The sequence below is a fragment of the Nycticebus coucang genome, chromosome 19 (genome assembly GCF_027406575.1).
Source record: "Nycticebus coucang isolate mNycCou1 chromosome 19, mNycCou1.pri, whole genome shotgun sequence".
Lineage (NCBI taxonomy): Eukaryota > Metazoa > Chordata > Mammalia > Primates > Lorisidae > Nycticebus > Nycticebus coucang.
In genome coordinates, this window is record NC_069798.1 from 51,025,027 (window position 1) to 51,048,984 (window position 23,958).

A 23,958-nucleotide genomic window follows, 5' to 3' on the forward strand; every position below is an offset into this window, starting at 1 on the left:
TGTTGCCCAGCTTTGCTTCTTATAGTTTCATATATTTGCTTGTTTATTTCATAAACATATCTTTAAACCAACTATTTTTAAAAAATGAAAAATAAGACTCAGTGCACATTGCCCTCCTCTTCATCCTCACTTACTTCCGCCTGCCAAGGATTCCAATAAGCTCCACTCTAGGAAGTCACAAAGCTAGAGTATTCCGGAAGGTTCCTGCATGGCTTTGCGAAGCCATGCACATCCTGTCCACTGACTTTGTCCCAGACCTCTTAGAGACAGCCCACAGGCATGAGCCAATATTAAGCTGTCCTGCAAAGGAATGATCTCAGTGCAAAAGATAAAAACAAAACAATACAGGCAAAAAAAAAAAAAATGTAAGCAAGAGGTAGGCCATCACTTCTCAAAAATGTCCTGCTACCATCTGAGCCACTGAACTTTGTTCTGAAGTGCAGTCCCTTCCTCCAACAGAGATTTCAGCCTTTCTAAGATACCCCTGGGAGAATTAAAAAAGGGAAACCTGAGAGTTCTTTGAGCCCCACACACTCCTAATATACTACACTGTAATCTCCATGTCTGCTCCATTCACAAATATACATCCACCCCCTAGTTCTAGGTGGGCACATAGTAGATGATTCAGTGTTTATTAACTACACGGTCTAGTAAATAACAACCCATATTTCAGAGATGAGCTCCCATCTAGTACAGATGTCCTAGGGTTACTAGCAAATAAAGAAATTATCTTCTACAGTTCTTTTGTTAATGTTCAGGGCCTGAGAGGAGGACATTGAACCTGACCCAGTATGACTGGGTTTGAGCCAGGGTGATCATAGGGCTAAACTGAAATTTCAAACTGGTTAATCAAACTATTTGGTTAAACAACCCTGTTTGTTTTCCAAATTGTCGGCCTTTCCTAAATGCAAACATTCTTTGTACTATCAGATTGTTTATTCCAGGAGAAAGTATTCCCACACTACCCAGTACTCAATCAAATATTACTGTGTTTGCAAAATAGCATAATTATAAACTGTCATGCCTGGATAAACTAACTGCTTAAGGACATCCTAGACTTCCAGAGATTCTGCTGAAGTCTAACACTCAGTGACCTGTGGTGTAATACAGATGCAGCTGAATATTATCAGTATGAGATCCAGTTGAGTTTGGGCTTATGTAATTTTTGTGATATCCTCAGGGCCTTCATTAAGATAACAAATTAACCAAATTCACAGGGTTATGCAACTTCAAATTCTTGGGAAGTATTTTCAAACCAATCCAAGTTCCTTTGATAAGAAACCTGAAAATTGAAATGGGATACTTTGGAAGTGACATTTACAGAATGACATAAACCCAGGCAGACCCCCAAACCCACTTAAAGCTGGGAAGTGCAGAGGCTAACCAGGGGATGGATGCAATGAATGTATAAATTTATTGTGTGATATTTACTAGAGGCCAAACTCTATATTCTTACCTACTCCCAATTCAGAGATGCCAATTTTCCTTGTTTCCCTATTAAAAAAATAATATTCCTTGATTGTCTGAATTCTAAATTCTAAGACATGTATTAAAGACATGTATGTCTTTACCTTTTGTGTGTATTTGGAGTGCTAGCTACTTAAAGGAACCGTGCATAACACTTTTTCTAATTTTTGTTATATTACTCTTTTCCCAAATCTCTTGAAAAGTCTTAATTTCCATAGAATGACTTTTCTTAATGGGAATTGCATCTCTCCTAGGACAGCCATATATTTTTACAAACCCAAAGTGGGCAAAAAGGAATTCTGCACTGACTAATCCATGAGAATGCTACAGCGATCTGTTATAACTCCTAGTCCGTGGCCTTGGTGACCTTTCCATTATTTTCACTCACAGCCTCACCTGGCTCCCCCTTCTAAGACAAACACTTACTAGAAAGAGAAAGTGAGAGCCAGGTGTGGTGGCTCCTGCCCATAATCCCAGCCTTTTGGAAGGCTGAGGTGGGAGGATCACTTGAGCCCAGGAATTCAAGACCAACCTGAACAATATAGTGAGACCCTGTATCTACAAAAATTTTTAAAAATTAGACAGCTGTGGTGCTGCATACCTGTAGTCTTAGCAACTCCAGAGGCTGGGGCAGAAGGATTGCTTGAGGCCAGGAGTTAAGTTTTGCAGTGAGCTGTGATTGCATCACTCACTCCAGCCTGGGGGGCAGAGTGAGATGCTGTCTCAAAAAAAGGAGTATTTTCAGAGAAGTAAATCAATAAAGTATCGTACAAATCATATTACAGTGGAGTTTCTTGTTGTTGGTGGTGGTGGTGGTAGTTTTTTTAGACAGAGTCTCACACTGTTACCCAGGCTAGCTAGAGGGTATGGCATCAGCATCGCTCACTACAACCTCAGAATACTGGGTTCAAGGAATCCTCCTGTCTCAGCCTCCTGAATAGGTGGGACTGAAGGTGTCTGCCACCAAACTTGGCTAATTTTTCTACTATTTGTAGAGATGGAGTCTTTCCCTTGCTCAGGCCGATCTTGAACTCCTGTGCTGAAGCAGTTGTCCCATGCTGGCCTCCTAGAGTGCTAGGATTTTAGTGTGAGCTACCACGCCCAGCCAGTGTAAATCATATTAAATATTTGAGGGAAGAAACCAATATTACTGAGTACTTCCTAAGACCAGGTATGATAAAGAGTTTTTGGTTTTAGTGTTATTGGTTTTAGTGTTATTTCCTTTCATTCTCATCCTGTTTTGGGAAGAAAGTCCTCTAATTCTCCAGGGTCTTACTTTTTCCATTCTCTGTACAAGGTTCTCCAATTCCATGATTTGACTGTGTTTTTCTTCAAGTTTTTCAGCAACTTGATTCAGCTGTTCAACATGTTCGTTCCATTTCTGTTCTTTTTCAAGCTTGTTAACCTTTGATCAGAAAAAGTCATCAAACTCCTGTTATTAAACTTATACATGCATTATCTCCCTCCATTAATTTTCTAATTATCAAAAAAATTAAGAATTCACACATGTTTAGACTTGCTCTTTTGATTTTAGTGTTTTTTTCCAAAATAAACTTGATAGACTAAAACACTAAATCAGTAGAGAGTTAATAATGTGTAAAAATATTCTTCCTAGAGCGTTCTCATTTGTTACCATAAAGCAAACCTCCTAAACTGGTGTAACAAAGAGAGATGTTAATTTAAGAAAAGCAGAAGTTTTGACTTTTCCACAACAAACATTACCTAGAACAACCAAAAGTATCTTTTAGATTCAACAACATCAAAAAATGTTTCTTTTCAATCAGAAAGTACCAGAAAAACAAAATAATTCTGCGCAGTGTGTCCCAGGGTCCAGCAGAGGCGCAGAGCAGGAGCTGCGTGAAGACTCCAGAGAAGAGATGTCTGCATCTGGCAGCCCCAGGGGCCACACTGGGAGTGTCTCCACAGACTTATAAATGCTCTGCGTCTGTGTTGAACGTAACTCAAGATTTCACAGTCAAAAATAAAAGTGTCTGACTTCCGCTTAAAATACCAGGTGGACATTCCAGGCCTCCGTTGCAGGAACATGTGTATTCTGTTCCCAGAGGCCCCACTGCTAGCACTGTGCGCCCCCAGCCACACCTGCCCCTTCACTCACTTCCGTTTCTCATCTGCATCCTGCATCACCACACACAGGATGATAGGGTGTCATGGTAGGAAATCCGGGGGGACCTGCCTGAGGCCTGAGCTGACAAAAAGCCAGTGCCCTACTCTGGCATGAATGAACTTCCTCATTAGCCATTTTACATTTTGAATTTCAACACACACACACATACACACATGCACAAACTTATTTTTTCTCTTTCAGTCCCAGAATACATATTTTTCAGACAGAGGTTTTTCAGTCCTAGCAGACATACATCCTATTTAAAAAAAAAAGAAAAAAATGTGTGTGAGTGGGTGCACTTTTTTATTTTTTTAATTTAAATATATTTTTAAAATATATAAAAATACATATTTTATATGTTAATGTAGATATGTGTTTTCCTTTGTTTTGTTTTTGTTTTTTCTTTTTCAATCTGGAGAATGTATTCTGGGACCAAAATGATTTTGAAACCTAAAATAACTCTTTTATTATAGGGACAAGGAAAGCCAGTGCAGAGAGGTAGAATCATGTGATCTGGGTCATCTAGTGAGTCAAGGGCAAAACTGGAAGAGAAGCCACTGGCAAGTTCAGAGGGACCTGCCCTGGTAGCCAGGCAGGGTGCCCAGGCCGCACGGCACACTCACAAGGGCTCTGGGTGAGAATGACAAGGACACAGTAGCTCAGCAACCTCTGGGTGTCAGTGAGGGTGGAGGGAGACCAGGCGGGAGGGGGGATCAGCACCAAAAGTCACTGGGTCATCGCTTGTTTCCCATCTAACTCTTCCAAAAACAGGAACTCAAAGGCTCTGAGTAGAGGTTAGTAGGGCTTAGGTCTCCAATAGCCAAGCTATAAGTTCAGTACCTGGAGTGAATGCTGACTGTCTTCATGCTTTTTCCTCATCCCTTCAGATTTTGTTTGGTAGTTATCAAATAATCTCTGGGCCACGTTTCTCAGAGCTGCTGCTCCTGCTTCCCTGGAGGCTTCCAGCTAGAATAGAAAGTCAATACGCTTGTTAAACATTGACAACGAAAAGGTTTGAAGACAGAGCAGTTTGATGGTGAGTAATAACATAAAGGCTGTAACTGTAGCATGTGCACTCTCATAAGCAATGGATGGGAGAAAAGAGAGACCAGCTACGTAAAGGGACTGTCAACTCAGCAGATTTGTCCTGGCCAAGCCAAACCAGAGCTCATGGGCAGCAAAACCCTGCAGCTGTAGACCTCACCTTTCAAAGAACTCCTCGGTGCCCTCAACTTAAGCACTTATTTGCAAGGCTTTTATCAAGAATGTCCACCACAGTACTAAAAGGTGCATGCTGCTGAAATAGGGACAAGATTAAAGCATTAAGAGCAATAAAACTAAAGGGTCATGAATCTCTCAAGGACTTAACTCAAGGAAATAATCAAGGATGGCTGCCAAGATGTACCAACCAAGAGATTTGTTGCATGCAAAATAAATCCCCCAAAAGAAGATCTATTGTGGTCAACAACAGAGTAACTAAACAATAATGAGACATTTTACTAGGAAGCTCATAATATTTATTAAATATGTAAACACTTTAACATCTACTGTGGTAAAAACAACTTACTATGAGATCTGCCCTCACAACAAATTTGTAAGTGAACAACATAGTATTGTTAATTAGAGGCACACAGCTGTGCCACAGGTCTCTAGAATTTATTCTTCTCGCGTGATTGAAATTTTATGATTGAACTCTTGTAAGATTGTTCTAATAACGAAAGTGATGCCCAAAATAAAAGTGAGATTTGATTAGTGAAATATGTAAATGCGAGGTGGGTGTTGGAAAGAGCTGGTGGTTGTTGGAGGGAAGGCCCGGAGCAGCAATGCCCGACAGAACTTCTGCAGGTGTGCGCCCATTTCACCGCCGCTGGCTACATGTGGCTACTGAGCTCTTCACTACGGCTAAGTGGGGAAGGGGCAAGATGGCTGACTGGAAGCAGCCTCCGACAGAAGCTCCTGTCCAGAGAGAAGGATAATATCCAGAAAATATCCAATTGAGCTGAAGACAGGGAGCCCAGTTGAGAGAGAAGAGAGAGAACTGCAGGTCACCCCTGCTGAGGCAAGCTGCGACTCCAAGACAACAATCTTTAGGTACAAAACTAAACCAAAAGGAAAATTGCCCAACCCCTCCCCCAAGAAAGCTGCAGGTTCTTTTTTCCTTTTCCTTTCTCTTCGTTTGCTCCTGTGGGTTTTCTACAGGCAAGTAGTGAACTGAGGATTTCTTGCTCAACCCACAGGTGTGAGCGGTAGGAAGTGGGGACTACTTCCTCCAGAGGGACCCTGAGGTGACTCTGAACATTCTCTTACCAGGCAGAAAAAATTGAACTAACATTTTCCCTGCCATTCTGAACTTCCAGTCCACCCTTCCCCCCTCACCAGATAACCAGATCCCTAACCCCTGCAGAGACTGAGGGAGGAGGCTCATGAGCAGAGCAGTGCCTCCCCTCCCAGCCTGCCTGACCAAGTGCCCAGCCCTCTGCCCAGACTCACCTGGAGCCCTGCACCCGTGCCATTCCCCGCCCTCCCTGTCTCCAAGCCGCGCCGAGGGTCCCAAGCTGCACGCCACGCCCGGACGGAGACCCGCTGAGGCCGTACGCCAGCCCACCCTGCCTCCGTGCCAGGCCCCCGCCCAACCAGAATCACCAGTGGAGTAGTGTTCTCCTTGCTGAAGTCACTGGGCTCTGAACACTGCCAGAATCATGTGCAGCATACCCCTGCTGCCAGATCCGTGTGCAGCACACTCCTGGAGCTGCTCCTACAGCCAGAATTCTCTGGCTTTGACAATGGCAGAGGAGCTGTGCAGGGGCACTTCCCACAAAGATCCAGCAACAATAGAGTGATCACACCAGGGTCTAATCTTGGAGAAACCCACCCCCCCAACTCTGTGCACTACCAGAGGAAACCAGAACCCACTCTATAGGGATACTGATGCTGCAGAGCAGCAGGGGCAAAGGCACAGTGGCTGAGATAAGCATTTGTTGGCCTGGTACCCCCAGGATTAAACTGAGCCCAAGTGGAACACTCGCCAGTGGCTATTAAACACCCAAGGCAGGCAGGCAGGCCTCAGCTCCCCCAGTTGGCTGGTAGCCGAGGGCAGTGGCCAGGCCTTGGAGGCCTTGGAGGCATTGACCTTCCTTTGACTCTGACAGGCACTAAGCCCTGGCACTTCGCATTATTAGAGGGAGCAGGACTGCAGCCCTATGGTGTCACCAGTGATTGGGCATGAAAAAGGAACAAAGTGGAGAAAGAGACTCAGCACTCCGGTTCTACTGTGCTACCAGGTGGGCCTTTCTGACTCCATAGAGCACCAGAGAGAGCCAAATCTGAGCAGCCAGTAGACCTCCGCTATCTAGCTTCTGGAGACCTTTCAAACTCTCCCACCTGAGAGTTTGTACTGACTGGGTCAATTGGTTCGGAACCCCTAACTTGGGACAATCACCCAAGGACCCTCTTGGGTGACACCCTCGTTGTGTAGTAACAGGAAGGGTCGATTTTCCCATTCCAGTTGTTGTCTGGAGAGGTGGAGTTGCTTAATTGCTTGTATTTCTTCACAGCTAAGACTTCACCAGAGTCACTGATCTACCTGGCTCAGACAAGAACCAGTTGAATACAAGACTGAGCCACTTAACCCTACCACACCAAGCAGGTTTCCTCAGCCTCAGACTGTGATACTGTACAGGTCCTTCACAAAGCTAAAGGGGAAAAAGCTGCAGTCATCAGTCCCAGATCTTTAACAAAGGGTGCTTAAGAACAACTCCAGGAAACCCCAATCCAATCTCACCTTACTAGACCACCTAGCCAACAGTGAAAAACAATCATGAGGCGGAATCAGCAGAAAAACTCTGGCAACATGAACAATCAGAGTAGATCAACTTCCCCAAGAAACGATAAAGCAGACACAACACAAGATCCTATTCACAAACAAATGGCTGATATGTCAGAAATCGAGTTCAGAATTTGGATAGCAAATAAGATCAACAACATGGAGGAAATGATGAAATTAGAATTTAAAGCAGAAATTCAAAAGATGTGTCAAGAATTTAAGGAATTTAAAGACAAAAATGACCAAAGATTTTGACACATTAAAGCAAGAATTTGCAGCCCTCAAAGGTCTAAAAAATGCAGTAGAATCCCTCAGTAACAGGGATGGAGCAGGCAGAAGAAAGGATCTCCGATATTGAAGACAAAGCTTTTGAATGCTCCCAAACACTCAAAGAGGAAAAAAAGTGGAGAACAAAAACGGATCATTCTCTCAGAGAGCTCTGGCATAATTCGAAGAGGTCTAATATTCACCCTATAGGAATATCTGAAAGTGATGAGATTGCTGCAAAGGATACAGATGCTTTTCTTCATGAAATAATTAAAGAGAATTTTCCAGACATGCCCAGAGATTCTGAAATTCAGATAGTAGACAGTTTTAGAACACTGGCATGTCAACCAAAATAAAAACTCTCATAGACATATTATAATTAACTTTGCTAAAGTTAATATGCAGGAGAAAATTCTGAAAGCTGTAAGATGTAAGAAAACCATTAGATACAAAGTGAAGAACATTAGAATGACTGCAGGTGTCTCTACTGAAACCTTTCAAGCTAGAAGAGGGTGGTCATCGAACTTTAATCTCCTTAAACAAAATAACTTTCAACTCAGGATCCTGTACCCAGCTAAACTGAGTTTCATCTATGATGGTGAAATTAAATACTTTAATGACATTCACATGTTGAAGAATTTTGCCATAACTAAACCAGCTCTTCAGGATATCCTCAGTCCTATCCTCCATAATGAACAACACAATCCTCCACCACCAAAGTAAAATCACTTGGAAACTTTTGATCAAATTCTAACTTTCATAGTGGTGAAAGGATTAAAAATGTCCACTGGACTTTCGAAAAACTCGATACCCAGAACTCTGTCTGGCTTATCATTACTCTCAATAAATATGAATGGATTAAATTGCCCTCTAAAGAGACACAGGTTGGCTGACTGGATACAAAAACTCAGGTCAGACATCTGCTGCATTCAAGAATCCCACCTTACCTTAAAAGATAAACATAGACTCAGGATGAAGGGATGGTCATTTATAATTCAGGCAAATGGAAATCAGAAAAAAGTAGGCATTGCAATTCTATTCAAAGATACAATAGGCTTTAAACCAATCAAAGTAAGAAAAGACAATGATGGTCACTTCTTATTTGTCAAGGGCAGCACTCAACATGATGAGATTTCAATTATCAACATTTATGCACCCAACCAGAATGCACCTCAATTTATAAGAGAAACTCTAACTGACATGAGCAACTTGATTTCCCCAAGCACCATAATTGTTGGATACTTTAACACTCCTCTGGCAGTGTTGGAAAGATCCTCAAAAAAGAAGCTAAGTAAAGAAATTTTAGAATTAAACTTAACCTTTCAACATTTGCATCTGATAGACATCTATAGAATATTTTATCCTAACAAACTGAATACACATTCTTCTCATCAGCCCATGGATCATCCTCCAAAACTGATCACATTTTAGGTCACAAGTCCAGCCTCAGAAAATTTAAAAGAATAGAAATCATTCCTTGTATTTTCTTGGACCACCACGGAATAAAAGTTGAACTCAGTAACAACAGGAATCTCCACATGCATACAAAAACATGGAAACTAAATAACCTCATGCTAAACGATAGCTGAGTCATAGATGAGATTAAGAAGGAAATTACCAATTTTTTGGGAAAAAACAAAAATGAAGAAACAAACTATCAGAACCTCTGGGATACAGTAAAGGCAGTCCTAAGAGGAAAAATTATAGCCTTGCAAACCTTTCTCAAGAGAACAGAAAGTGAGGAAGTCAATAACTTAATGGGACATCTCAAGCAACTAGAAAAGGAAAAACTTTCCAACCCTGGGCGGCACCTGTGGCTCAGTTGGTAAGGCGCCGGCCCCATATACGGAGGGTGGCGGGTTCAAACCCAGCCCTGGCCAAACTGCAACCAAAAAAAAAAAAAAAATAGCTGGGCCTTATGGCGGGCGCCTGTAGTCCCAGCTACTCGGGAGGCTAAGGCAGAAGAATCGCTTAAGCCCAGGAGTTGGAGGTTGCTGTGAGCTGTGTGATGCCACAGCACTCTACTGAGGGCCATAAAGTGAGACTCTGTCTCTAAAAAAAAAAAAAAACTTTCCAACCCTAAACCCAGCAGAAGAAAAGAAATAACTAAAATTAGAGCAGAACTAAATGAAATTGAAAACAAAAGAATCCTACAACAGATCAACCAAAGAGTTGGTTTTTTGAAAAGGTCAATAAAATTGATAAACCGTTGGCTAACCTAACCAGAAGTATAAGAGCAAAATCCCTAATTTCATCAATCAGAAATGATAAAGGCCAAATAACAACAGACTCCTCGGAAATTCAAAAAATCCTTAATGAATGCTATATAGAACTCTACTCTCAGAAGTATGAAAATCTCAAGGAAATAGATCAATACTTGGAAACATGCCACCCTCCTAGACTTAGCCAGAAAGAAGTGGAAATGTTGAACAAGCCTATAACAAGCTCTGAAATAGCATCAACTATAAGAAATCTCCCCAAAAAGAAAAGCCTGGGACCAGATGGCTTAACATCACAATTCTACCAAACCTTTAAAAAGGAACTGGTACCTATATTACTTAATCTTTTCCAAAACATAGAAAAAGAAGGAATACTTCCCAACTCATTTTATGAAGCAAATATCACCCTGATACCCAAACCAGAAAAAGACCCAACAAGAAAAGAAAATTATAGACCAATATCTCTAATGAATATTGATGCAAAAATATTCAATAAGATCCTAGCAAACAGAATCCAACAACACATCAAACAAATTATATATCATGACCAGGTGGGTTTCATCCCAGGGTCCCAAGGATGGTTCAATATACATAAATCCATAAATATAATACATCACATAAACAAATTAAAAAACAAAGACCATATGATTCTCTCAATTGATGCAGAAAAAGCTTTTGACAATATCCAGCCCCCTTTGTTAATCAGAACACTTAAGAAAATAGGTATATATAGCACATTTCTTAAACTGATAGAGGCCATCTACAGCAAACCCCCGGCCAATATCATAGTGAATGGAGTAAAATTGAAATCATTTCCGCTCAGACCAGGAACCAGGCAAGGATGCCCACTGTCTCCACTGCTTTTTAACATTGTAATGGAAGTCTTAGCCACGACAATCAGGCAAGAGAAGGCAATCAAGGGGATCCAAATAGGACCAGAGGAGATCAAACTGTCACTCTTTGCAGACGATGTGATTACATATCTTGAAAACCCTAGGGAATCAACTACAAAACTCCTAAAAGTGATCAAGGAATATAGTAACGTCTCAGGATACAAAATTAACACTCATAAATCTGTAGCCTTTATATACACCAACAACAGTCAAGGGGAAAAAACAATCAAAGATTCTATTCTCTTTACAACAGTGCCAAAGAAGATGAAATATCTGGAAGTGTATCTAACTAAGGATGTGAAAGATCTCTATAAAGAGAACTATGAAACTCTGAGAAAAGAAATAGCTGAAGATGATAACAAATTGAAAAATATATCATGCTCATGGCTGGGAAGAATCAACATTGTTAAAATGTCTATACTACCTAAAGAAATTTACAGATTTAACATGATCCCTATTAAAGCACCTCTCTCATATTTTAAAGACCTGGAAAAATTAGTACTTCATTTTATATGGAAACAGAAAAAAAACTTGAATAGCCAAGACATTACTCAGAAATAAAAGCAAATCGAGAGGAATCACGCTTCCAGACTTCAGACTATATTACAAATCGATAGTGATCAAAACAGCATGGTACTGGTACAAAAATAGAGAGGTAGATGTACGGAACAGAATTGAAGACCAAGAGGTGAACCCAGACACTTATCATCATTTGATTTTTGATAAGCCTATTAAAAATATAAATTGGGGGAAATATTCCCTATTCAATAAATGGTGTTGAACAAATTGGCTGGCAACTTGGAGAAGACTGAAACTGAACCCACACCTTTCTCCTCTAACAAAAATTGACTCTCACTGGTTAAAGGACTTAAATTTAAGACATGAAACTATAAATATTCTTAGAAAGAGTGCAGGGGAAACGCTTGAAAAAATTGGCCTGGGAGAATACTTCTTGAGGAAGACACCCCAGGCAATTGAAGCAACATCAAAAATACATTACTGGGATCTGATCAAATTAAAAACTTCTGCACTGCCAAGAACACACTAAGTAAAGCAAATAGACAGTCCTCAGAATGGGAGAGGATTTTTGCAAGTTATACTACCGACAAAGGCCTAATAACCAGAATCCACAGAGAACTCAAACTTATTACTAAGCAAAAAACAAGTGATTCCATTTCATTGTGGGCAAGAGACATGAACAGAAGCATCTCTGAAGAAGACAGGTGCATGGCCTACAGACACATGAAAAAATGCTCATCATCTTTTTTTTTTTTTTTTTTTTGTAGAGACAGCGTCTCACTGTACTGCCCTCGGGTAGAGTGCCGTGGCGTCACACCGCTCACAGCAACCTCCAGCTCTTGGGCTTAGGCGATTCTCCTGCCTCAGCCTCCCGAGCAGCTGGGACTACAGGTGCCCGCCGCAACGCCCGGCTATTTTCTTGTTGCAGTTTGGCCGGGGCTGGGCCCGAACCCGCCACCCTCGGCATATGGGGCCAGCGCCCTACTCACTGAGCCACAGGCGCCGCCCCAATGCTCATCATCTTTAATCATCAGAGAAATGCAAATCAAAACCTCTCTGAGATATCATCTAACTCCAGTAAGAGTAGCCCACATCACAAAATCCCAAAACAACAGATGTTGGCGTGGATGTGGAGAAAAGGGAAGGAACACTTTTGCACTGCTGGTGGGAATGCAAGCTAGTATGTTCCTTTTGAAAGGAAGTTTGGAGAACCCTCAGGGATCTAAATGTAAACCTGCCATTTGAACCTGCAATTCCTCTTCTAGGTGTATATCCAAAGGACCAAAAATCATTTGGCAATAAAGATATTTGCACCAGATTGTTCATTGCAGCTCAATTCATAATTGCCAAGTCATGGAAGAAGCCCAAGTGCCCATCGACTCATGAATGGATTCATAAATTGTGGTATATGTATACCATGGAATACTATGCAGCAGTAAAAAAAAATGGAAACTTTACCTCTTTTATGTTTACATGGATGGAGCTGGAAAATATACTTAGTAAAGTATCTCAGGAATGGAAAGGAAAGTATCCAATGTACTCAGTACTACTGTGAAACCAATTTATAATAGCTCACACTTGCATATGAAAAATGAAATACAATTTTAGCCTAAGATGAAGGAGGGAAGGGGAGGGAGAAAGATGAAGAGGGGATGAGAGAGGTAGTAGGGGATAGTAGGGGGACAACAATTATGAAGCACATTGCAAGTACAAGTTGGATCTATCACATGTAGAGCACAAATGTCCTAATGTCATAATTGGGTAAATGAGGTGAAAGCTATATTGATTAGTACGATGTAAGCACTCCAATGTGTACAAATAATCAATACACTGAAATTGGCATAAATGTATTTATGATCTATGTACAAAAGACTTAATAAAAAAATAATAAAGAAATATGAAAAAGCTTCTCTGTAATGGTGACATACATGTGGACCTGGGAGTGTGCGTGTGCACACGTCTCTCTGCTTCTGCAGGGACTTGAATGCTACCAGTAGATCCGATTAGCTCAAAGTCTCAAAATGCAAAATTCAAGATTTCTCCTAATAGCCATACCTTTATTTTCAATACTTCATTCTCTTTGTTCATTTCTAAGAGCTGTAGGTCTTTGCCTTTCATCTTTTTCATGAGCAAATCCAAACTGCTGCAAGAAGGATCCGTTTCAGAATCAGAGCCATTTTGAAAGTTTCCAGGATGCTGAAATGGACAGACATGAATGAAGATCATAGCCCTGACTCTTTTCCTCTATAAACTTTGACAACAATAATTATCACTCAATATTACCTATGTCAACAAGGATTCAGGTCAGCACAGATGAAATAAATCTTTTGAAATTTTTTATTTTATTTTTTATTTATTTATTTTGCAGTTTTGGGCTGGGGCTGGGTTTGAACCCACCACCTCTGGCATATGGGGCCAGCGCCCTACTCCTTGAGCCACAGGCACCACCCCGTTTTTGAAATTTTTTTAATCTCTTGAAATTTTAATGGAGAATTCTAGATGAAGTAGCTGGCCTCTCTATTTCCTCAAATTTTAACGTAATCTTATATTTAAAAAGGTAGAACGACATCATTAATGCCTCTCATATTGCCTACAGTTTCAAATACACTCTTTTTTTTTAATTGTTGGGAATTTATTGAGGGTACACAGAACCAGGTTACACTGATTGCTTTTGTTAGATAAGGACTCTCTTATAATTGCATCCCACCCCCAAAAGGTGCACCACACCCTGTATCCCCCCACTACCCCCACCTTCCCTTTAGGAGACATACCATATCCACAGGCCAGATTTTTAGACCCCCTCCTTCCCTTTAGGAGACATACAATATCCACAGGCCAGTTGTAGACATACATATATTTCGGCTACATTGCATTATAGACTAATACAGTCCTAATAGTTACAATACATAATATTTCAGTATTTAATAATACTTCATTGTAATCACCTCAAATTAAATTTCCAATTAGAAATCTCAGAACTGAGAGTTACTGCCTTTATAACACTATGCAAACTCTAGCTCACTGAAAATACATTTGGAGCAAAAATTTCATCTGGAATTGTGGACATAAGGCGGTGGAAAAGAAATTAAAAACATCACAATCCATTGATTTTATAGACACAGAAAGTATCGATTTTCCACTGTCTCCTCTTTCTGCTCTTTCAACTTATTTCAAGACAGAAAATTTACTACACATGCCCCCTACGTTTATAATAACAATTACTATGTGCTAAGCACCTATTATGTACCAGGACATCTTTTTGGTCTTAAAATATACATACATTCTTCTGCACCTGTAGCTCAGTGGGTAGAGTGCCAGCCACACACACAGAGGCTGGTGGATTTGAACCCGGCCCAGGCCAGCTAAACAGCAATGACAACTGCAACAACAACAACAACAACAACAAAAAAAAAATAGCCAGGCATTGTGGCAGGCACCTGTAGTCCCAGCTACTTGGGAGACTGAGGCAAGAGAATGGCTTACACCCAAGAGTTGAGGTTTTGCTGTGAGGTGTGACGCCAGGGCACTCTACCAAGGGCACATAGTGAGACTCTGTCTCACAAAAAATAAATAAATAAATAACAAATAAATAAATAAATACATTCTTTTGTCTGAATACTCAAAACACTAGAAAGTACTATGCCCTTCTTTCAGATGAGAAAATTGAAGGTGAGAGAGTTCAATATAACTAAGTTTAAACTCAAAATAACTTCCAGAACCAGAATTAGTATCCAAGTTTGTTTAACCATAAAGCTTATCTTCTCTCCATACAATATATTGACTACATTTCTAGAAAGAAAAACCACAAAGCACGTAGGACATTTTGATGTTAAAATATACAGACATTCTTCTGGCAGCGTCCGTAGCTCAGTGGGTAGGGCGCCGGCCACAAACACCGAGGATATAAGTAATATCTTCCCTCGCCATAACTCTGCCATGGTTTTGATGTTTACATTCCAGACCCGGGTGCATATTCTCATTCTCAACATACAGGGTAGGAATTATTTTCTTTTTTAATTCAACAGAAAGACTCTTGCAGAAGTTAGATTATTGGCAGTGGTAGGTGGCTATGAAGGTCATAGATCAATGCTTTTCCAACTTTAATGTGCATGGGAATCACTTGGTTATAATGCAGATTTTGAGTCAGGAGCCCCAGATGCTGCATTTCCAACAAGTTCCGGGATGCGGAGCTGCTAAGACTGCAGACCACAGCTGAGATTAGCAAGGCCCTACTGGGTTATTATGGTGAAATCTTCACAGGGACAGTGGCTGCCGACCTTCTGTCGTTCGAGGTGCTGGAAGCAGAGACACAGCCACACAGTGGAATCTCCATGCCTAAGAAGCTGCTCCTGTCAGGGCCACCAGCAACCTCCACATCCTCACAGCCAGTGGTCAGTGTTCCGTGCTCAATTTCTTAACCAATGGACCGCAGGGACAGAGCGGTCTCTCCCTCCCTTCTGAATGCCTTCCCTCACTCTCCTTTAGTGGCTCCGTCCCTCCTTTTCTTCCTCCCAACCCAGCTTCCTGAGATGGTTCTTCTTTCTCCCCATATCTATACATTGGAAGGGATTCAGTGCTTAGATCCTCTCTCGTTTCTAGCCATACTCACTTGCTCTCTTCCAGTTTCAGAACTTTAAATATCATCTCTATGCCCCAAATCTCAACCCTACAGCCCGGACCTTCCAGCCCAGACCTCTAACCCTGAACTCCAGAATCCTATGTCCAGCCGCCTATGAGAAACCTCCATGTGGAGGTCTAACAGACAGCTCAGCACAGTCAAAACTGAATTTTTGATCTTCTCCATCATTTCCAAACATAACCTTTTTTTTTCTAGTTTCAAAGCACTTAATTCAAAACACACTGAAGTCAGCTGGGTCACTTTAGGAGGCTGAAGATGAGGGAAGGGTGGCATTTATGTATCATACCCTGTGATCTGCTGTCTGCGGCCGCAGTGTACAATGGACAGCACTGAAGAGGTGCACCTGGATCCAGTGAGGTTTGAGCTAGCGTGATCTAGACATGGCTAAGTGCAGATTGCTTTACCTTAGGTACAGAAGGCTGATCTTGGGGAGGGGAGTGCATTTCAGCTTATTGAATATCTAACAAGAGCCTCACCCAATTCAGGTCTGAAAGCTTCAGAAGTGTGTCCAGTAGAATGGTCCAGGTGACCCTAAAAGCTTATATCTTTGTCTGTCGTCGTGAAATGTTACTGTCATGGTACCTTGGCTGGACCGACAGTACCCATATATACTTTAAATAAGTAAGCCTTGTTTAATGTGTTTAAGTAAGGTCTGGTCCTTAGTTAAGGATTACAATGTGATCCACTGATGACATTTGTGGTTAAACATTTCACATATATGGCCTTTAACATCTTTAGATACACATGAGATATTTTAACATTCCCTCAAAGCTTTCAAGAATTCATGATTACTATAGCCAGGCGGGCACCTGTAGTCCTAGCTACTCGGGAGGCTGAGGCAAGAGAATCGCCTAAGCCCGGGAGTTGGAGGTTGCTGTGAGCTGTGACACCACAGCACTCTACTGAGGGTGATAAAGTGAGACTCTGTCTCCAAAAAAAAAAAAGAATTCATGATTACCAAAAAGTCACTTAAATAAATAACATCTATACTGCTTTATGCTAATTTTCTGAAGGAATAAAAGTAGCAAATTTTGAGAAACGTATTACCTTTGCATCCAGTTTGTGATTTACACTGTTCTGTCCTGCTTCATCTTTAAATATTTGATTTCGGATCTTTTCTAGAGTAGTTCGAATCTAGCAGAGAAAAAAAAATATATATATACATATATCAAATATTTATTTAAAATATTGTCAAGTGCTTTTCCTCAATATCAGCTATTTATCTATAATGTCCATATATATATATTGACTTCAGATTTTAATAACTGCCATCAACCTAACTTGCACTTATATTATTTAGATTGCCAAAAATAAGCATTTGGTCTTTATAACTTTCACAGACAGACCTCACATAATAACCTAAGTGAATATTATCCTACAAAATAGTTATTATTTAGTAATTAGTACTTAACACTATTTAGTTCTATTTTCTCTATCTAGTAATTTATTACTAATTTACTGTTTAGTAATTACTATAAAACAATTACTATTTAGTAATTACTACAAAATAATTACTATCTAGCAATTACTACAAAATAATTACTACCTAGTAATTACTACAAAATAATTACTATTAAGCAATTACTACAGAATAATTACTAAGAGATCATACAAATGTATGCATGAAATATAAGCCCGCGGCTTGATGGCCTATGGAATGGTAAGACACTCAATGATGAATTAACTAATTGATCTGAACACGTTATGGACTGTGCCGGAATTTAGCCATCTATTCTAAGAAACAGTTCACAAGAGTGTACACTTTCGTCAGCCATTATCATCTGAGATTCTCACAAAATTCACGTGTTTAATGAAGTACGGGGCCAGCAGGTCATTGGCAGTAGCTACGCTGAACTGTGAAAAGGAGGAAGCTAAGGAGAGGCAGAAACGCAGCAGGAAACGGGACATCTACTTGGGAACACTGGCAGCGCTCGCGAAGCAACTGGGAAACATCATAAAACAGGAGGAAATCCAGTGGTGAATAGCGTGGGACAAATTAAGTGCTGATAGGTGTTCTGAACCCTCCTGGCCCATTGTTCAATGTTACTGAGTGAAGAAAATCATTTTCTTCCAAGTGTAGGAACAGTTTCCCATCCTCCGGAGAAACCACCACACACGTGTTAACATTTCAGCTGGCAAGTCCGTCCTGCGCCAAAATAAGTTTGCTCCTTTTTATATGTTCTAAGGAAAGCAAAGCAAAGCCCCACCAATCCATATGAGAACTTTTTAGAAATCCTGTCATGCTAATGATTATGGGAACCCACGTACCTTTTTCACATATTCAGTTTCTTCAATAATGTGAGCCGATGTCGACGCGTACAAGGCAGAATTGTCTTCTCCCTTACCCCTTGGAGGAATTTCTGTGGTCACCGTCACTGTTGTCATTATGAATTCTGGCTATAAAAAGATAGAAGTCAGTTAAGCAAAACACACTTTTTTTTTTTTTTTGAAAGTCAGAGTGTCCCTCTGTTGTTGAGGCTAGAGTGCCCTGGCATCAGCCTAGTTCACGACAACCTCAAATTCCTGGGTTCAAGTATTCCTCTTGCCTCAGCCTTCCTGTAGCTGGGACTTACAGGCATGCACCACTGCGTCTGGCTAATTTTCTATTTTTTTAGTAGAGACGGGGTTTCATTTTACTCAGACTGGTCTTGAACTTCTGACTCAAGGATCTTCCCACCTCAGCCTCCCAAAAGGCCAGGATTACAGGTGTGATCCACTATACCCAGCCCAAAGCACATCATTTTGATTACATAATTATATGGTTTATAAATTGAATGAAGTTGTTTTATCACTGTAGTCAAATATAGTAGAAAAATGATAAGCCACTGGTGTCTGTATATATTCATAAATCCAGGATTTAATTTAATGTGAAAAACACCATCTAGATTAATTAAAAAATAGAAAATTAAATAATCTAAGAAAGAAAAATATAAAATTTCTCTTTTTATTCTGCATCATCTTAGACTATAAAACCTCAAGAGCAGGGACCAGATTATAGTGCTCTTTACATCCTAGCACATTGTGAGTACTTAGTGTCTATGGAACTAACATAGACAATTATAACAAAATTGTGTGTTGTGTATGAAGGTAGCTTTATACATAATCTGTAAAGACGATTTACTGAAAAACTATATAAATAGTAAAAGAAGATCAGTAAAACTCAAATTCCCCCACAGAGAAGATTGGCTAAATAAACTGTCAACTATTATGGAGTCATTACAACAGTGTATTATTATTTAATGAAAAAGCATAGTGCAGAAAAGAATACATAATGTCATACTTCCTACATGAAGGGTAGGAAATATAAACAGAAGAGGGAAATCTATGTCTTACAGATTTATGTAAATGTTTCACCTAATTACAAAACAAAATTAAAAGAAAGAAATCATCCAAAATGAAGATAAAATGAAATAAACAAAACAAATAAATATATCTATATCTCAAGTTGGTGATATAACCACATCAATTATTTCAAGTGAGTTAAAAACACCTACTAAAGGGCGGCACCTGTGGCGCAAAAGAGTAGGGCGCCGGCCTCATATGCTGGAGGTGGTGGGTTCAAACCCAGCCCTGGCCATAATCTGCAAAAATAAATAAATAAATAAATAAAAAAGGAAAAACCACCTACTAAGGACTAATTATCTCTGGAATGCTATATTCTAAGCACAAAAAGAATAGCAAATCAGAGGCCATGGCAGTTGCTCATGCCTGTAATTCTAGCACTCTGGGAGGCCTAGGTGGGTGATTGCTTGAGTTCATGAGTTCTAGAACAGCCTGAGCCAGAGTGAGACCCCCATCTCTAAAAAGTAGCTGGGTGTTGTGGCAGGCGCCTGTAGTCCCAGGTACTCAGGAAGCTGAAGCAAGAGAATCACTTGAGGCCAGGAGTGTGAGGTTGCTGTGAGCTGTGATGCCATGGCACTCTACCGAGAGTGACAAAGTGAGACTCTGTCTCAAAAAAAAAAAAAAAAAGGCAGAACAATCTTAAACTATATTTTCAAGCTATTAAATGTTGTGTGTGTTCATATGCACAGGTGCAAACTGCAGAATAAGGCCAATAAGTAAATGCATGAATCTTGTGAATAATCAAGATATTTAGCATAAAAGAAAAAATAAAATATAGAGCCAAAAATGTTAGGTGAAAACATTGCAATCTGAACTGGAATTATGAGTATGAAATAATGGTTTGTTCTCCTTAAAAAAAAAAATATATATATATATATATATTCTACCTCTATCCACTGAAAAATCTAGAAATTGTAGCAATTCTCATTCCTAGCAGCCAGACTGTGTTCTCATGGCTTCTTGGCTAATTCATGGCTAAAGCAAGAAATATAGAAAGTAGGGGAGGAGAGGCAACCGCCGAGTGCCCAGCCGGCGGCACCCCGAGGCCCGGCCCTGGGGGTGGGGAACAGCACCGGAGTTGGAAACTTTCCCGGCAGAGTGTTGAAAATGTTAAAGGCTGTGCTGAAGAAGAGCCCAGAGGGAACAAGAAGGAAAGAGATATTAAGAGAATATAAATGAACTCATTGTGGAATGCTGAAGTCAGGAGTTTTAATGTGCCTGTCACCAGGATAGTATCCGATGGAGGTGACTTTGGTCCAGAGACTTCTCCAGTCCTGCCCACTGGCCGTGGTGGTGACTCTTCTTTGAGCAGTCTTCCTGTAGCAGAGGACACCTACAGGGTGAGCTTGGCCAAAGGTGTCTCTATCTCTCTGCCTTCATCACCTTTGCCACCTCGACAGTCTCACTTGGTGCAATCAAGATCAAACAAAAAATCGCCAGGTCCTGTCAGAAAGCCCAAGTATGTGGAAAGCCCCAGAGTCCCTTATTCTCAGAGCTCCAGCTCACTAATAATGCCAGGGCCCAATTCAGTTGCAGCAACAAGCTCAACCAAATTGGAAGCTCTGAGTTATTTAGATGGGCAGAGAAATGCCCTTCTACAAATGTCAATTAGATTACCATGGCAAAATATGGCCGGAGTAGGGCACCAGAAGCTAAAGCACAGTGTGCTCCCTACAAGCCACAGGACATTTTGTTGAAACCCCTGTTATTTGAAGTACTGATCATAACGACAGACTCTGTGTTTGTGGGAAGAGATTGGCTCTTTCACCGGATAGAAGAAAACTTGAGGAACACAGAGCTGGCAGAAAATAGAGGAGCGGTTATTGATGGAACTGTGGGATTTGGGAAGACAGCGGTCATTTCCAAGTTGGTAGCACTGAGCTGCCATGGAAGCCACGTGACACAAATTGCTTCCAACAGTCCCAGTTCCTCACCTAAAACCTCAGGAAGATACCCACCCAGGATCTTCCTTTCACGCCACTGCTTTCACTAAATGCTTCTACAAGCACTCCCGGTGCTGCTAAAACTCCTGCTGGACCTGGTCTGGTATTCCTGAAAACCAGAGGCCCAGAGAGGATGCGGAAAAGTACCTTGCCTCTGAGGTAACCTGCTTTTACAGGAGCCTTCCAGATAGAGAGACAGAGGCCTGCTAGTTTGGTTTCTGAGAAGTGAAGTGGAAAAATAATCTTAAAACAGAGATAGCTGCCTAACGCTTTTGATCAAATTGTGATGAAGTGCGCCAAATAAAAGATGTGAATTAAAAAAAAAGAAAGAAAGAAATATATAAAGTAAACCTGAGATATCTGGTCATAGCAGAAAGCTAAAGTGTGGTCAAGTACTTACTACTTGAATAGGAAACAAAAGCCTTCCTGAAGAATGGCTGTGATGGATTGAAACACATCAAACATACTAAATCCCTGAATTGAGGAGGACAGAGGAGAAACCCACACCACCAGCACACGCTGCCCACTTTTGGAAGGTGATTAAGCAACAACTCAACAGCGGTAGATCACTGTGCTAAAAACGGGCAGAAACAAAACAAGCATTAGCCTTTTTTCACTATATGAACTGCATATTATGGCAACCAAATAGTTGAGGAGGGAAAATTTCCTATGGAATTCTAGCTACTACATTCAAAAGCATTGATGAAATTAGAAAACCTATATTTCGCAACCCTTCATAAAGAATCTAAACAACAACCATCACCCAAGGCTAAAAATGTTAGGAGAAAGGGCAGCGCCTGTGGCTCAATGGAGTAGGGCACCAGCCCCATATGCTGGAGGTGGCAGGTTCAAACCCAGCCCTGGCCAAAAACTGCAAAAAAAAAAAAAACTTAGGTGAAAGTTTAATGAGGAATACATGAACCTGAGAGACCTCATTGATCAATTTTAATAAAACTAAAAATTACCCTAAATTAAGGCTTGTAAGGATCTTAAGAGATACATGATCAAATGCAATATATTAAATAGGAATCTTGTTTGGATTTTGACTCCAACAAACTATACAAAGACGTGGAGAGGATGAAAGTATGACATTCTTAAAAAGATCATATTGATTAGTGATACTTACTAAAAGATTTGCAGGTGAAAGGATATTATTACCTTAGGGACTGCTTTAAAGTGCTCTAGGAGGGAGGGAAAAAAGAGATGGAGATAAAAATGAGAGAAGTTTGGCAAAATGTCGGTAATTATTGAAACTGGGTGCCAAGCACATAGAGTTCATTATACTTCTCTCTATTTATTTTGGTTTTGTTTGAAATTTCTACAATAAATAGTAAAGAACTAAACAATAAACTAGGTCAGGCACCTGTAATTCTAGCACTTTGGAGGCAGGGGTGGGAGGATTGCCTGAGGATAGGAGTTTGAGACCAGCCTGAGCCATGTACTGAGATGCCTACCATTTCTACAAAAAAGAAAAATATCTAGCTAGGTGTGGTGACACGCACCTGTAGCCCTAGCTACTCAGGAGGCCTAACAGGTGAGTCCGTTGAGCCCAGGAGTTTGAGGTGGCTGTGAGTTAGGCTGATGCCACACCACTCCAGCCTGGGCAACAGAGAAAAATCTGTTGCAAAAATAAATAAATGAAAACAAATTAAAAGTAAACTGTAATTTAAAAAAAAAAACTGTGAAATAGGATCATTAATCCCATTTTACTGATCAGAAAGCTACGATTACCCTAGTAATGTTAATTTATTCAAGATCACAATAAAATTATCAGAGCTAATGCTCAAATCTTGGTCTTTTTGAAACCAAGTTCAGGCATGTGTCCCGCGTGTTACAGCTGGCTTCCCTAGAGAAAAACAACAACAACAAAATATTACTATTCAAAATCTGGCAATGACCTACACTGCTGAAAGAGACAAAGACTTTTTATATTTGCCAGCATCACTTTGAAAGAAGATTGCTTCTAGGGATACCACCAAGTCCCACATTTATCCCTTAATCTTCAGTGAGATTGGCAGAGCATGCCAAGAATTTTCCATTTTATTATAAATCCTCTTAAACAGCAGCTATGGCTTCTGTTTGTTTCAGCTGAAGTTCATCTGGCAGCAGCAATTCTGCAAGTCTGCTTTTGCAAAATGTGAGTGGGAGCGTGTCTCTTGCTGGGTCCTCTAAAGTCTGTTCCGGGATTAAGATCTTGGTGCAAAACAACATTTATATGCTCAGAGTAAATGAAACTCTCATAGCGACAATATGCAATGTGTTTGGAAGTCCGAGTGAGGGTAAACAGGACAGGGGAGAGGTCAGCAGGCCAGGGGAAGAGGTCAGCGGACCACTACCTGGAAGCCCAACCACACTTTCTGCCTGTTTGTACAGCCTACGAGCTGAGAATGGTTCTTCCGCTTTTGTACAGTTAAAAGAAAAAAAAGGAAAAAGAACATGTTGTAACACACGAAAATTATATGAATTTCCAATTTAATATCCATAAAAATCAAAGATGAATAACATTTCATGACACATGGAAGTTACATGAAGTTCAAATTTAGTACCCAGAAATGAAGTTTTACTCTAATGTAATCACGGCCATTTGTTTACATGGTGTCTATGCTGTTTGGCACTTCAACAGCAAGAATGTGGCAAGCAAAACCTAAAATATCTACTATCTGGCCCTTTCTGGGAAAGGATTACTGACCCCCAAGTTAGTGCATGGCAGAGGATGGGGGC

General features: G+C 40.6%; 1 protein-coding gene across 5 annotated transcripts in view; it reads right to left on the reverse strand.

Annotated features, from left to right (window-relative positions):
* Positions 1 to 23,958, reverse strand: part of CCDC68 (coiled-coil domain containing 68) — a 62,338-nt gene that overhangs the window by 28,998 nt on the left and 9,382 nt on the right. For 4 of the 5 annotated variants that reach the window (XM_053571573.1, XM_053571574.1, XM_053571572.1 and 1 more), the window contains 5 exons: positions 18,221 to 18,349; positions 17,000 to 17,086; positions 13,369 to 13,509; positions 4,433 to 4,558; positions 2,744 to 2,872 (listed from right to left, as the gene is read on the reverse strand). In XM_053571573.1, coding sequence (XP_053427548.1) covers positions 2,744 to 2,872; positions 4,433 to 4,558; positions 13,369 to 13,509; positions 17,000 to 17,086; positions 18,221 to 18,337 — 600 coding nt within the window. In that variant the 5' untranslated portion in view covers positions 18,338 to 18,349. The remainder of the gene's footprint in view (positions 1 to 2,743; positions 2,873 to 4,432; positions 4,559 to 13,368; positions 13,510 to 16,999; positions 17,087 to 18,220; positions 18,350 to 23,958) is intronic. The other variant, XM_053571575.1, reaches the window with a different exon arrangement.